This window comes from Trichomonas vaginalis, chromosome I (genome assembly GCF_026262505.1).
Source record: "Trichomonas vaginalis G3 chromosome I, whole genome shotgun sequence".
Lineage (NCBI taxonomy): Eukaryota > Parabasalia > Trichomonadida > Trichomonadidae > Trichomonas > Trichomonas vaginalis.
In genome coordinates this window covers 16,328,488-16,342,117 of record NC_067203.1, presented here as the reverse complement: position 1 = coordinate 16,342,117, position 13,630 = coordinate 16,328,488, and the positions used below count along the sequence as shown (strand labels likewise).

General features: G+C 31.6%; 5 protein-coding genes and 2 non-coding genes across 7 annotated transcripts, besides 2 other annotated features; 5 read left to right on the top strand and 2 right to left on the bottom strand.

The window, feature by feature from the left end:
• Positions 1–416: 416 nt before the first annotated feature.
• On the top strand, positions 417–772 carry TVAGG3_0996380 (cytoplasmic translation; the record flags this gene model as incomplete). Its single annotated transcript, XM_001580055.2, has 1 exon — positions 433–750. One exon carries the CDS (start codon positions 433–435, stop codon positions 748–750), a length of 318 nt encoding a protein of 105 aa, XP_001580105.1.
• A 553-nt stretch (positions 773–1,325) lies between these two features.
• Positions 1,326–4,113, top strand: TVAGG3_0996370 (spectrin binding; the record flags this gene model as incomplete). The annotated part of the gene is made up of 1 exon (XM_001580054.1): positions 1,363–4,062. The coding sequence occupies one exon, from the start codon at positions 1,363–1,365 to the stop codon at positions 4,060–4,062; it is 2,700 nt and encodes an 899-aa protein (XP_001580104.1).
• A 388-nt stretch (positions 4,114–4,501) lies between these two features.
• TVAGG3_0996360 (uncharacterized protein) lies at positions 4,502–5,462 on the top strand (the record flags this gene model as incomplete). Its single annotated transcript, XM_001580053.1, has 1 exon — positions 4,515–5,402. The coding sequence occupies one exon, from the start codon at positions 4,515–4,517 to the stop codon at positions 5,400–5,402; it is 888 nt and encodes a 295-aa protein (XP_001580103.1).
• A 169-nt stretch (positions 5,463–5,631) lies between these two features.
• Positions 5,632–5,758: a mobile genetic element.
• Positions 5,759–5,881: 123 nt separating this feature from the next.
• On the top strand, positions 5,882–5,954 carry TVAGG3_0996340. Its single transcript has one exon. It is a non-coding gene; the product is annotated as a tRNA-Arg (tRNA).
• A 571-nt stretch (positions 5,955–6,525) lies between these two features.
• TVAGG3_0996330 lies at positions 6,526–6,598 on the bottom strand. The gene has a single exon. It is a non-coding gene; the product is annotated as a tRNA-Arg (tRNA).
• Positions 6,599–6,838: 240 nt separating this feature from the next.
• On the bottom strand, positions 6,839–9,490 carry TVAGG3_0996320 (armadillo (ARM) repeat-containing protein family; the record flags this gene model as incomplete). Its single annotated transcript, XM_001580052.1, has 1 exon — positions 6,839–9,472. The coding sequence occupies one exon, from the start codon at positions 9,470–9,472 to the stop codon at positions 6,839–6,841; it is 2,634 nt and encodes an 877-aa protein (XP_001580102.1).
• A 1,710-nt stretch (positions 9,491–11,200) lies between these two features.
• Positions 11,201–11,725, top strand: TVAGG3_0996310 (RNA polymerase II transcription regulator recruiting protein; the record flags this gene model as incomplete). Its single annotated transcript, XM_001580051.1, has 1 exon — positions 11,201–11,725. The coding sequence occupies one exon, from the start codon at positions 11,201–11,203 to the stop codon at positions 11,723–11,725; it is 525 nt and encodes a 174-aa protein (XP_001580101.1).
• A 322-nt stretch (positions 11,726–12,047) lies between these two features.
• Positions 12,048–13,630: part of a mobile genetic element that runs on past the window's edge.

Here is a 13,630-nt window from a genome sequence, read left to right as displayed (position 1 = left end):
TTAGTGGCACAATTTTTTTTGGAAACTAGCAACTAGCACGTGTTTTTTTTAAATTTATAATATGATTTATAAGATTGTTTGGCAAATGGATTCAATGAGCATAGATATTTACATAACTTTAAAGTGATATTCACTAAGTTTGTACAAATTTTAGAACTTTAATATCAAAAAGAATAATATACCTATCAATGTGAACGAAAAGATCATTTACTTCTTAGAACTATCATCATTACTCTTCGTACAGCGTCTTATATACCGCTAATTTGTTGGATGAATTCGAACCTGATGTATCAAAAGAAATCAGGAGAATTACCACCAATATTCTCAATGGACTACATCATAATCATGCCATCGAAGTACTTAAAGTATATTCCAGCAAAATGAAGGTTGGTGATACTTAAGTTTACAATTATCGTTGGCCTTTCTTTGGAAATGTCTTCCGTCTTCTACATCGACTGCCAGGCTCCAGTTGCTGACAAGTTCTTCCAGCTCCAGGAGTTCGTTGAGTACCTCCAGTCCCACATGAAGGTCGACAACCTCCGCAAGAACCTTGCTAACAAGGTCACAATCGAAGCTGATGCTGGCGCTAACAAGATTGTTGTCAACGCTTCCGTCAAGTACTCCAAGCGTGCCTGCCGTTACTACGCTCGTAAGTTCCTCGCCAAGAAGGACATCCGTAGCCGCTTCCACGTTATCGCCTCCGGCAAGGATACATACGAACTCCGCCCATACCGTGTTTCCAACGAGTAAACTTATTAGGATCTCTTGGTAACATTTTTAATTTTTTTTTGATAGTATTTTTGATATTTTAATTTATACATTTAACCGGGAATATGAGGCTGCGAAGCACTGCACTCGAGTCAGTACCTCACAGTTTCATATTCCCTTTTTTTATTCCTACCAAAATTAGATTTAATGTGTTTGAAATTAACCCAAAATTTGAAAGCTATATAGTGAGAATGAAATGGTAATAGCTATGTAGGACCACTATATTGACATTGACATTTATTTCCAATTGGATATTGGAGAAACATTCTCCCATTTCTATGAAGAATATGAGCATTTGAGGTACTGATTCTAAACCACTGCTTCATGTATCAATATATCAACTTCTTCAGATAAATTATTTTTCCTAAAATCATATCATTTATTTTTAAAGACGTAACTATTCAAATTTTGTGAATAATTAAAATGAATGACGTAATAATAAATAAATTGATTGATTTCTGGACAGATCCTTGAAATATCACTCCAAATAAGTTCTACTAAAACATTAATTCAACATTTAATATTGGGTAAAAATATAAAAAAACAGTGCCATGATCCAGCCATATTTTCAATTTTTTTTTCAGGCATTTTTAAATGATTCTTAGTCTAGAAGATTCTGAGATTCTTGAAAATTTAGCATCACTATACTATGATATAGCCAATCTAACAGATTCTGGTCTCAATAATCTCTTAGAAAAAGCAAATTATGCCTTAAAATATATCACTCCAAGGCGTCTTACTCATGCTATCGAAGAGATTCTCCTTAATCACAAAAAGTTACTCATATTCATTAAGTTAATCCCATTATTAATGGAAAAATCCGCTTTTCAATTAAATCCTCTGCGATGCAATGCAAAAACAATTGCATATCTCGTTAAAACAAAAGTCATTCAGACAGATTGCCCATTTGCATACGCAAAATATGATTTAAATGACCTTGCAAGAGGAGTCCGTTTAGAAGGTCTTGATGCCATCTTCTACAATGACGACATTGATGCATTCCGCAAACTCTCACTTGTTTTCCAAGAAAAACCACTCGAAATTACCGACGAAAAAACAATGATCGATTTAGCAGCGGAAGCAGGCGCTGTCAAGTGCTTTAAGTTCCTTATTAACAACAAGTTCCCACGTGACAAGTGGATTGGCAAGAAAGTGGCCATGACTAACAAGTTAGAAATTTTAGAAATTTTTGATAGAGTGTTTAAGTTCGATGACGAACAAATGAAATACGCCTTACAAGTTAACAACGACGTATGCGTCAAATACATGAAAGAACGTTGCAATATTAATTATTCCTATTTTCATGCTTTTTATTTTAACAATTTCCACATAATGAAAGAGATATTAATGAATGCTTCAGGACCAGAAGAAAAGGATGCCAGCGGTTTCTCAGTGTTCCGTGGCTGTATTTGCTCAGATTTCGCTCATTTCTTCGGAGTTCTCAGTTTACGAGGCGTAAAGGTCCAAGCAAGCGCCGAAATCCTCGAAGACCTTGTTTCCTACGATGCCTATCAAATATTAAACAGCATGATCACTAAAAAACCTCAGTTAGCGAATGCGAAATTACAACAATCACAAACTCTCTTACATTTAGCCTGCCAAAGGGGTAGCTACGAAGTTGCCAAGATGCTTATATCCCGTGGATGCAGCATAGATGCTATAACTACTTCAGGAGACACAGCTTTGCATTTATGCATTGCAAATAGAACGGAATCTTCGAGCGATATAGCGAGTTTATTGATAGAAAAGGGTATCAGATGCGATATCAAGAACAAATATGGAATGACAGCCTTCCAATTATTAATTGATCTTGGATCTCCCCGAGTTGAGTTATACAAATGCTTCCTTAATAAAGGTCTCAACATAAATCTCCAAGATGGACGAGGAATGACCCATTTAATGTCAGCATCTGAGAAAGGATATTTAACTGTTGTTGAATACTTAATAAAACGCGGTGCAGACATAGAACTGCATGATGCTAACGACGGATCAACAGCTCTCCATTACGCAGCCCACAACGATCACGTAGATGTTATTGAATTACTTCTAAAGAACAAAGCGAACATAGAGACACAAACGTACTACAAGAATACACCGTTCTTCGAAGCCGTAGAGTTCGAAGCCTGCAACGCTATCAGATGTCTTAAAAAACACGGTGCAAAAATGTACGGACTCAACGCTGATGGAGTAACAGCATTGATGGTCGCTACTAGATATGCTTGTTGCAATTCCATTGAAGTTCTCCATGAAATCGGTTATGATTTCAATACAAAAGCTAAAAACAACATGACAGCTCTCGAACTAGCTATAGAAAGAGGAAATTCCAATGTTGTTAGACAGCTTGTTAAGTATGGATCGAAAATAGACATTGTAAGCCAAAGAGGATTTCCTCTTCTCCATTACGCGATCGAATTAAACTTTTTCGATGCATTGCAAAGTTTCGTTGAAGAAGGGAGATGCAACATCGATATTAAAGATCCGGATAATGGTGATACAGCACTTCATTTCTGTCTCAGAAAGAAGAACAACGTAATGTTCGAATACCTCTTGAAGAAAGGAGCAAATCCGAGCATTAAAAATGATAAAGGTATTTCTGTTTTGATGAAATGCGTCCAAGAAAACAATTCTTCGGCTTTGGACATAATCTGTAAATACAAATTCGATCCAAATGAAACAGATAAACAGGGTAAAACACCTTTGTTCTATTTCGTCAAAAATAAAAACGCAAAATACTGTGAATTGTTCTGCAAACGTGGCGCTGAGCCAACAATTGTTGATAAAGCAGGAGGAACGGCTATTCACGAGGCAATTAAATCAAACGCTTCGGAGTGTTTGAAGATATTGGATAAATACAAGAACCAAAAGGTAGAAACAAATAATAATACTAATAATAATGAACCAAAAATTTCTGTAACTCCAATTGATGATCAACAGAAAGTTTGTCTCAATCCAATTGAAGAAAAACCGAAAATTTGCTTGAATCCTATTGAAGAAAAACCAAAAGCTACAGCTCCTCCTGCTGAGGAAAAACCTAAGAATAATGAGCAGGTTTCTTTCAACCCTAATTTGTACATCGAACCTATTTCTGATGGAGATGACGAACCTCCAAAACCAAAGAATAACACTGCTGAAAAAGTGAAGTCAAACAAACCAAAAACTGTGGAGAAAAACGAAGCTGCTAAGAAGCAGAAAGAGGAGACAAAGAGCAAACCTAAAAAGAAACTATATACATATGGACAACGTTACTACCTAAAAGACAAGAAACTTCGTGATCCAAATCACATGAAAAATTAAAATAAAAATTATTTATAGTTTTTTTATATGAAAATGGCTGGTGGATATTATAGTACTTGTAAATTGGAAATGGTCATTTTCCTGTATTTAATATAATGCTAAGTATGATGTTTTGGGAAGATCTTTTGATTGTCTGTATTGATAAGAGTCTGAGTTTGCAGAGAGATAAACATAGAAATATCGTATTCATTTCAATATTTTGCAAAAGAGCATAAACCAACTATCGAAAACCTATGGTACACAAAAGTATCTAGGTGCCAACTTTCAAATGAATCATATATATTACATGAATATTTACAAATTAGTAAAAAATGGACTTCTCATGCTGATTAAAGTGAATAATATTCATCGCTTATGCAGTAGATTTATATTGTATAATCTAGATACTGTTTTATAAATCAAGAAGGGCGGGATTTATTTATAAAAGTGATAATATTTTTTTCATCTAAAAAATGAATTCATCTTCTAGGAGGATTAATCCAATATTTAAAGTTTTGGCTATATTGATACTGATATACGCACTTTATATTTTACCATGTTTCTTCCCATCAATCAGATCTCATTGTTGTTGCCATACAAAGAAACATCCAACACAACCGAAGCAAAATCCATCTAAAAATACACAAGAAAAACAAAATATTACTACACGATATAACGATGATTCAGGAACAGTTGAAAAACTCTATCAAACGGTCAAAAGTTTAGATTTACTTGAGTTAATTAAACAGAAAAATGCAATTGATGAAAAGCTCACGAAATTAACCAATGACCTTAGTAAAATACAAGTGCCAGAACAACAAAAGACTGAAGAAATTCAACGTAAATCTGAAGAAGAAATTATTAAGGAGATTCTCAAAGAAACGAAGTACGAATATGATAACGAGTTACCTCTCGTGCTTACTTCAATCTTTACACCAACCCATAAATATGGAAAATCTCAATTCAACCTTATCAAAGAAAACTCTGCCCATCGTTACAACCAAGGCATTGAACAAAAGGATGGAAGATGGTGTGTCAATGATGAACAAGCTAATTTCTCTTTCTGGACACCTTATCCACTTTGGGGCTTGTATTTCAGCGTTTCTTTCGACAAAGCTGGCCAAGAAGGTAATGCAAAGTCAATCTTCTTCGAATTACTATTAGATGACAAGATTGTCTTAAGAACAGAACCAATTCAAGTAAATGGAAATATTTTAGAGAAGGAACTTCATGAGCCAACAAGATTCAATAGACTAAGAGTCATTGCATCTAATGATAATGATTCTAAAGTATGCATCGGCAATGTTTCTGCTAAAACTGTTAAAAAACCAATTATTGACGCACAGAACTCTGATTTGTAAGCCATTTTATAATGTTTTCACTACTTTAGTTAATACTAATAAAAATTGTTCTTTTTAAAACTAAATTAAATCATTATTCTGAAAATTTAAAAAATTTTAATCGATTTAAGAGCATTTATTTCAACTATCAATGAACTAGAGATTTCGGATATGAATGCGAAGTTTTTACATGAAGAATAACATTTTTCAAGGAACTCAACAAATTAATTTAGAAAGAATATGTTTTTATTTAAGGCTGCACTTACGCCCATTTGACATTAATTTAAATTTTTGACAACTGGCGTGAAGCGTCATTGAATTTTAACCTTAAACATCTGAATTGAAGGCCGTGTCATAGGGGCGTAAGTGCACCCTTAATTGAATATTCATGTAATTAGTGCTTGTGCATTATACATGATAGAAGATAGTGCTATACTTTGAGATGAATGAAAAGTGCCAAAAATTCCTCAGAAGATCAAAAACATAACAATTAATGTAAAGCTCCTGTAGCGAAATGGATATCGCGTGTCCCTCCTAAGGATAAGACTGTGGGTTCGAGTCCCACCTGGGGCTATTTTTTTAAATTTTTATTATATTTTTCATTTCATTTCACTAGGTGTCGAATTTTCATGAAGAAGAGGGAAGACATGTATAAAACATTTCCTGCTATAGATTAATTCATCTAATGTATTCACATAAATAGTATACCATTCGAATAAAAGCTTTAATTTTCAAATTTGATTGAACAATCATTATTAAAGCAGAGTTCATGCAGATTGAAATCATTAAATTTGAAAATATGAAAGTATGTCATAGCATTCAATGAATAGATTGATTTTAACTGAAATTTAACATCGAGCATTGAAAAATCCTGACAAACTTACAATTTTAGGCATGCGATAGCTGAAATCCAAGCTAACTATGGATCAAATAACTAAATCAGATACTAATTAAATAAATCATACAAAGTTGTGTATGAGAGGATTGCGCTTAAATTAAGAGAAATAGAGTTATAGTTCAATAATTCAGATGCCCGAAGTAATGATAATTTTGTGAGATCTGAAAGAATCTTGGAACGGAAACAACAGAGTCAATTCCTGGCCTTTCATCAAAATTCATAAAAAAAAGAAAGAAAGAAAAAAATAGCCCCAGGTGGGACTCGAACCCACAGTCTTATCCTTAGGAGGGACACGCGATATCCATTTCGCTACAGGAGCTTTACATTAATTGTTATGTTTTTGATCTTCTGAGGAATTTTTGGCACTTTTCATTCATCTCAAAGTATAACACTATCTTCTATCATGTATAATGCACAAGCACTAATCACATGAATATTCACTTAAACAAAAACATATTCTTTCTAAATTAATTTTTTGTGTTCCGAGAAATATGCTATTCTTCATATATAAAACTTCGCAAACAAATACATACTAAGTTAATATTTATTAAACAAACAATTAAAGAAATAGATTTCCTCGAATAGATATCAACATTTCAAAAACAGAAGGAAGTTTTGAGAAATCTTCAGCTGTTTTGAAGCAAGATAGATAAAATTCGACGATATCAGCTATTTCCCCAAATGGCTGCAAAACATTTGTTAAAACTTGCTGCAAACTTTCAAAATTTGCTTTGCAAGCGGCAGCCATCATTGAATAATAAGAAATAGGGAGTACAAATCCTTTGTTTGGATCAATTCCTGGTGAAATCAAGAAAGAATGAAGATTTTCAAGCAAAGAAAATGGATCAAAGAATTCAATTGGATGGGAAATGACGTTCTGTATGAATGAACAAATAGAATTAAAAACAGAATTAATAGTGTCGTGCTTTGTCACAAAATTTTGAACAAATTCAATGAAAATCTGTGCGATATCTTGATGCAAGTACTTGATGAACTTCGAACCGCAATCTATGTATCTTGAAATCGCTTCTTTTGCATCATTTTGGTCAATTATCGCTGGATTGCAAGATTCATACTCAGGAAGCAACGAATTGATAAGAGAATTCGTCATTTGGCTGAATGTTTCATTAATAAAATCTTCTGACAGCACAATTTGTTTCAGTTTCAAAAGATTGTCAATATCTTTCACAGATACCTCATAAAACTGCATAAGAGCAGTTGCGCAGCCCTTAAGAGTGCATAATACAAGCTCTCGGTTAGATAAAACTTGATAAAGTTCAAATCCAATATCTCCAATTTTTGGAAGATAAGATAATATATTTCCGATGACCCTATCGTTTTCTCCAGACACTTCTACGCATTTCATGAGGAAAGCTGCAATCTGAGAAGAGATATCTGGTCGATCAATCGGATTATTTCTCGAAGAAAGGAAAGAAATCGCAGAAAGTATTGATTCAATCCTTATATTTTCATTTTCTATCTGAAAAACAGCTGACAATGCAGGCAAACAACTGCATAAGATGTCTGGTTGGTTTGCCATCATGTTTTCCTTAGATTCGATGATGTGGACAGCGATACTACATAAATAATGGTCCAGTGTCCTCAACAGACCAAAGATCATCTTATGTTCTGCGTCATCTGCAACAATTTGATGTCCACACTTGTTTGTGAAGGCCAAGAGTAGATTAGATGTGGCATAGAAGGCATCACATTTGGTTTCTGATATGTTAATCAATATTGTTGCACAAGATATAAATAATTTTGAAATTTGTTCTGAAGAATAAAAAGTTGGAATGGTAAGTACAGTTGCAAAGTACGTAGTAAACAATAATTGCTGTGTTTCATCTATTGCTGAACCCCATGTTTCTGGATTTAGCATATTATTGTAAGAATTTATAAAATCATTGTATCTAGTGTACATATTAACGACTTTGTACTTCAAAGTTGTTGCTCTATAGATCCGTAGCACTTGAAAACACAAAGAATCAATGCAAATGTCTTCAAGAGGAGATGAAAAATTAGTATTTAAGAATTCATCGAAAGTTTCAGCAGTTGCCATCAAATTTGCAACAAAACATTGCTCAATTAGGTTTAAAATGGCCCAAACATGCTTCGGAGGCGTAATATAACTTATCATATGGTTAATTTCGTTCAAACACGCGATGGCAGCAGATGCAACTGGTCTTATATACGATTCTGGGTCTTTTAGTATTATGGAATGAAGGGAACTCGCAATGTTGTAAATTATTATTTCATCATTACACTGAAAATAAGGAATGATAAGAGATTCAGTGATAGAACCAAGAAATTCCATGTCTTTTTGATTCAAAAGTACTAAATTATATATAAGATATGATGCTTGGATTATTGACTCAGTTTTTGTTAGTTGTGGTAGTAAATTGAAGATTTGAAAGTCTTCTGTGTATAATTTCTGCTTTGTTTCTAAAGGAATTGATGATTTTAATACATATCTAAGAGATTCTAAAATATAAGGCTGTAAATCTTGATCTAATAGATTATCTGTTAACACATTGATATAGTCATTGCTAGAAATCCATTCGTTCCTGAAAATTACTGTAAAAAATCCAAGAGTTGCGAATGATAATGGAATTTTTAAAGTTAAGCCGTGAGTGATTAGATTAAACATAGCAGTTGTAATATCGTATGAATTTAGAGTATTAATGAATTGCGTATAAGTAGATAATCGAAAAAAATGAACATTATAAATTAAATTGCAGAGACAATATATAAAATTAATGGCAATTTCGATATGATCAGTATCAAAGAAAGTCTCTTCAAACAAATTTGGCCATATTTCCGGGAAAGTATTCATTGCATAAATTACTTGAACTTTTCCAATTAGTTTTTGAATATCGAATGAGTATGATTTGAAGTTTTGAACACACGTGCTATAGATAAATGATCTTATTTGTTCGAGAATTTCGACATTTTCAAGTAATTCGTTCCATCTACTTGTTAAATTGACGCAAATATTATCGAGGATGAATTGTTTAGATTCGTCTTTTGTTAATGAGTGAAATAACTCAATTGATTGATCAATTGCTAAATATGAAACGCAAATTTCTTGAAGACTTTGTAAAATTTCATTTCGGCGCTGTGTATCTAATATACTTGGTATATTGCTTGAAAATGATAGTATTAAATCAATTGATTCTATAGTTTCTGCATCCATTCAATCGTTCAAAAAATTTTATGACAATTTTTTTTGTGCATTTTACACAGTCTGTATTACTATATATTAACATCCTGCTAAAACCAGTAAAATGCGGTCAATCCACATCACCACATCAATCAATCTCAAGAAATTAATAATAATTATGCTCATTATACATGATAACCTGTTACATAATTGGTATTATATGCTAGATATGCGATAGTGAATAAATATAGCATTATAATTCAAAGCAAAAGTAATAATTTATCAAATATTTTTAAATTTTTTATTCAAAGATAACAAAAAAATGGGATAATGCAAATAGTGGAAATGAATAAAAAACAAATTTGTTAATAGATTTGCAAAATGATGTAATATTTCCAAAAACTTCAATTCCAACAAATGATAATTCAGAAGTTCCACAAGAAACTTTACCAACACCTGTAATTCTCAAATATTTCAAAATCCTTTCTTCTGGAAAAACGTAATCTCTAATCGTTTCAGTTACGCAGTTACAATCGGAACCACTTTGATTACAAAACGGAATATTAGTATCCATAACTTTTTTATAATTTATTCCATCCAGAGATGAATCAATGACACTGGCATTGAGATATCTCAAATGGAAACCATCTTTTATCTTAATTTTTTCAACATTCACGTAAAACTTAGGAAAATATAACGTGAACGATTGTGGTTCATTTCCCGGTGAAGCAAATTTATCTGCTGAATTCCAATTTAAAGCATATGAACATGTAAATTGGGATTGAAGGTTGGAAGCATTGCATGAAATGTCACCATTCTCAAATCCCCCGTTCTGCATAAGCATGGAAACAATTTGAATTCTTTCAATTTCTCATAATTAAAAATGTCACTTTTTATTTCAAATCTATTTTGTTTGAGATGACTAAATTTATGTTGAAATAGAACAAATATTCATCCTTTTGAAATAGAAAATATGACAAATCCGACTATGAGAGGTGTTCGTAGTACATTCATGTAACATTTGTTGCAATAATTCAATACAATAATTTTAATTTGCAGAAAATAAAGGTAAACCTATATAATATTTAATGGGCGTATTTTGTGTCTTGGGGATGGCCATCAAAATGCCACCTGAAAAATTATTTTCATATTTTTGGCCTATAATGCAAGAAATAACTAGATACAATGAGAATAATGCGTTGTATTAAAATAATTTAAGTTCTTTGTCGAGGTTATTTGATTGAAAAAAATATTATCGAAGTATTTGCTAACCAAAATAAAGTGCAACCACCTAGCGGTGATCCACCTATATGTTTTATCATATTACAAATCTATTTATAATGTCAAGTCAGATATAACTGTTATCAAAGTTATGAAGATATTTAACTTGGTAAATCTTGAGATTACTGACCTGGCATTATATCATTACTACTTCCTTGGCTAAACGAGTCTTGAAATCAATCTTCAAAATTTTAGTGTCCAAATTATTATCAAGTTATGTCATCGTTAATATTCCTCGATTTTATTGAATTAGTTAATTACATGATATACTTGATAATTTGAACATTTATTTCAAGTTTTATTTTTTACCATCTCTAACCCCATTCAAAAAAACCATTGAATAATGTTTTTTTCTCTCAAAAAATGTAAAGTTCACAAAGTTAAAGGCTAGTATTCAATTATCGATTGCAGAATTGAGAGACTTTTTCCATAAACAAGTCACAAAATGTCATTATTCATTCTTGAGTCATCACTCTCGTAATGTCTAACATCAATCAAGCCATGCAGTTTAAGCAACAAGAACCAAAGCAAAAGTTTATAGCAAAGCGTCCATTCACTCCACAAGAGGATCAAATCCTTATTAAATTCTTCATGGCAAACGGACCACACAATTGGTCAAGTCTTGCGAACGTTTTACAGAGTAGAACACCAAAACAATGCCGTGAGAGATGGCATAACCATTTAGATCCAAAAATTAATAAAGGACCATGGACACATCAAGAAGACATCATTCTCGCTCAAAAGCACTCCGAGTTGGGAAACAAATGGGCCGATATTGCCAAGTTTTTACCAGGAAGAACAGATACATTAGTGAAGAATAGATGGAATACATCAGTTAAGGCTAGAGTTAATGAACTTCTTTATAACAAGCCAATGTGCAAAGTACAAACTAATGACGATTCTTTCAATAATTGGCTTACTTCCTTAACTTTACCAAAGAAGTTCGATATTTCCTTCTTAAGCATACCACCGTTGATGCAAAAGACATCTGTTCAAGTATTTTGAATTATTTTATGTTTGCATTTTTTTTTATTTGTTTATTTCATGTAAAATTATATATATTAATCTATTTATATTTTAGAAAGGACCATTCCAAGACGTATACTACTAAAAACAATGATTAATAGACCCTTCAATTTACACAAAAATTTAATGAAATTTACAGATCGAATTCTTTGTGAATAAATAAATTATCCATAGGAAGTAAAACTGAACTTCCGGGAATAAGCCTCACAATTGAAAGAAATTAATTTCAAATCAAATATGAATTTGAACAGCATTAAATAATAAATGTCTACGAATTGCATATTTCAAGCTGATCAATATCAAAGGTACATTCACTATTTTTGACAAAATTTTAAATTTTCATGGGGTTGTAAATCTTATAATAACTAGATGAATAAGGAATAAATCCCAGTATGATGTGCATCATTATATTAAACACTATATGTAAGCCTTGTAATTCTATTAACACTTATGAAGATCTATAGTATTTGAGCAGATAAATTTGATAATTTCCAAAACTCTTATATTTCAAAATTAAAGTGTGCGAATGCATTTAAATGAGAGCAAAAAGAGAATGATGCTGTTAAAACTAGGTGTTAATTTCCAATTATTTCGCATCACAAGAACTACCCAGTAAATTCGGCTATCTTTCTTTGCAATTATTTTCTATTTTACATATATTATAATGGTTAGGGTTTGAAGAAAAGTTACTAGAGAATTATTGATTTTTGAAATAATGCAGAATTTTACTTGAAGAAATCATTAATTTATGAGCTCCAAATTGCTAACCATGACGAAGAATCATTAAATTTGCTACAATTAAATACATTTATTGCCGAATTAAGATTATTGAAATTAAAAGTTTGAAATATTGCCTTTTTGAATAAAAATTTAAATTTGATTATATAATCATGATAATATATTATTGAAATTAAAAGAAAATATTTTAAACCATTCAAATATTTTGAATGTCTTATCAATTTAAAATATTAAAAGATAGCTTGATTTTATCATCATTAGTTGTTATCAAAGTTTTCTTCTTTTGATGAACAACAGTAAATGATTTGTTAATACATTGTCTTCCTTTTTCGCAGCAAAATCAAAAGTTATGATGATAATCTTGTACTCAATTTTGAAACTCTCTGATTTACAAGTAAGCATTCCTTTGGAAAAGCAGTCCTATTCTGTTTTCAAGATATTTTAAAGCCCCTATTTCATACAATGTGCAGATCTATTCGAAATTGCAAGAACTCTCAAGAAAAAATGCAGCAGCAAAGAAGATTCCAAAGTTTCTAGCATCAAAAATTTACAACCTTAATACAACAGTTAAAGAGAAGCTCGATAAGAAAATATTTAACCATAACGCTGGAAACTATTCGATATCTACTATTGGATATAATAAAAAGTTAATTGTAACATATTTTACATGCTATTTGCTGACTCTGTTCCATTATATTACCATATATATCTTTTTGAAATCTAAAAAAATTTTACGATTTTAACCATGTGTTGTTGAAATCATATATCAATCTTAGCTAAAGTATAGTTTATGAGTCTGTCACCAACTAATGTATGAATTTTCAAAAATGTCAAATATGTTCATTTTTTCTGTATATTCAGCCATAATTTCATGTATTTATACTATTCAACTATTATTTAATATTTTTATCGATTTAATTATATGATAAGATGCTTAGTTCTCCCGGAAAACGATTTTTAATCACAATTTTAACTTTCCAAAAAAATTCGAAAATAAAAATTCCTCACAATTTTCTAAATTTTCTAACTAGCCAAATCTCTAGCCAAATTTTTTTGGCCCGTATAAATATTGTTAGGCACTATATAGGGATGCTATTTATCCTATTTTCATCCCATTTTACTGTTATCGCCTAGTGAATGTACCTT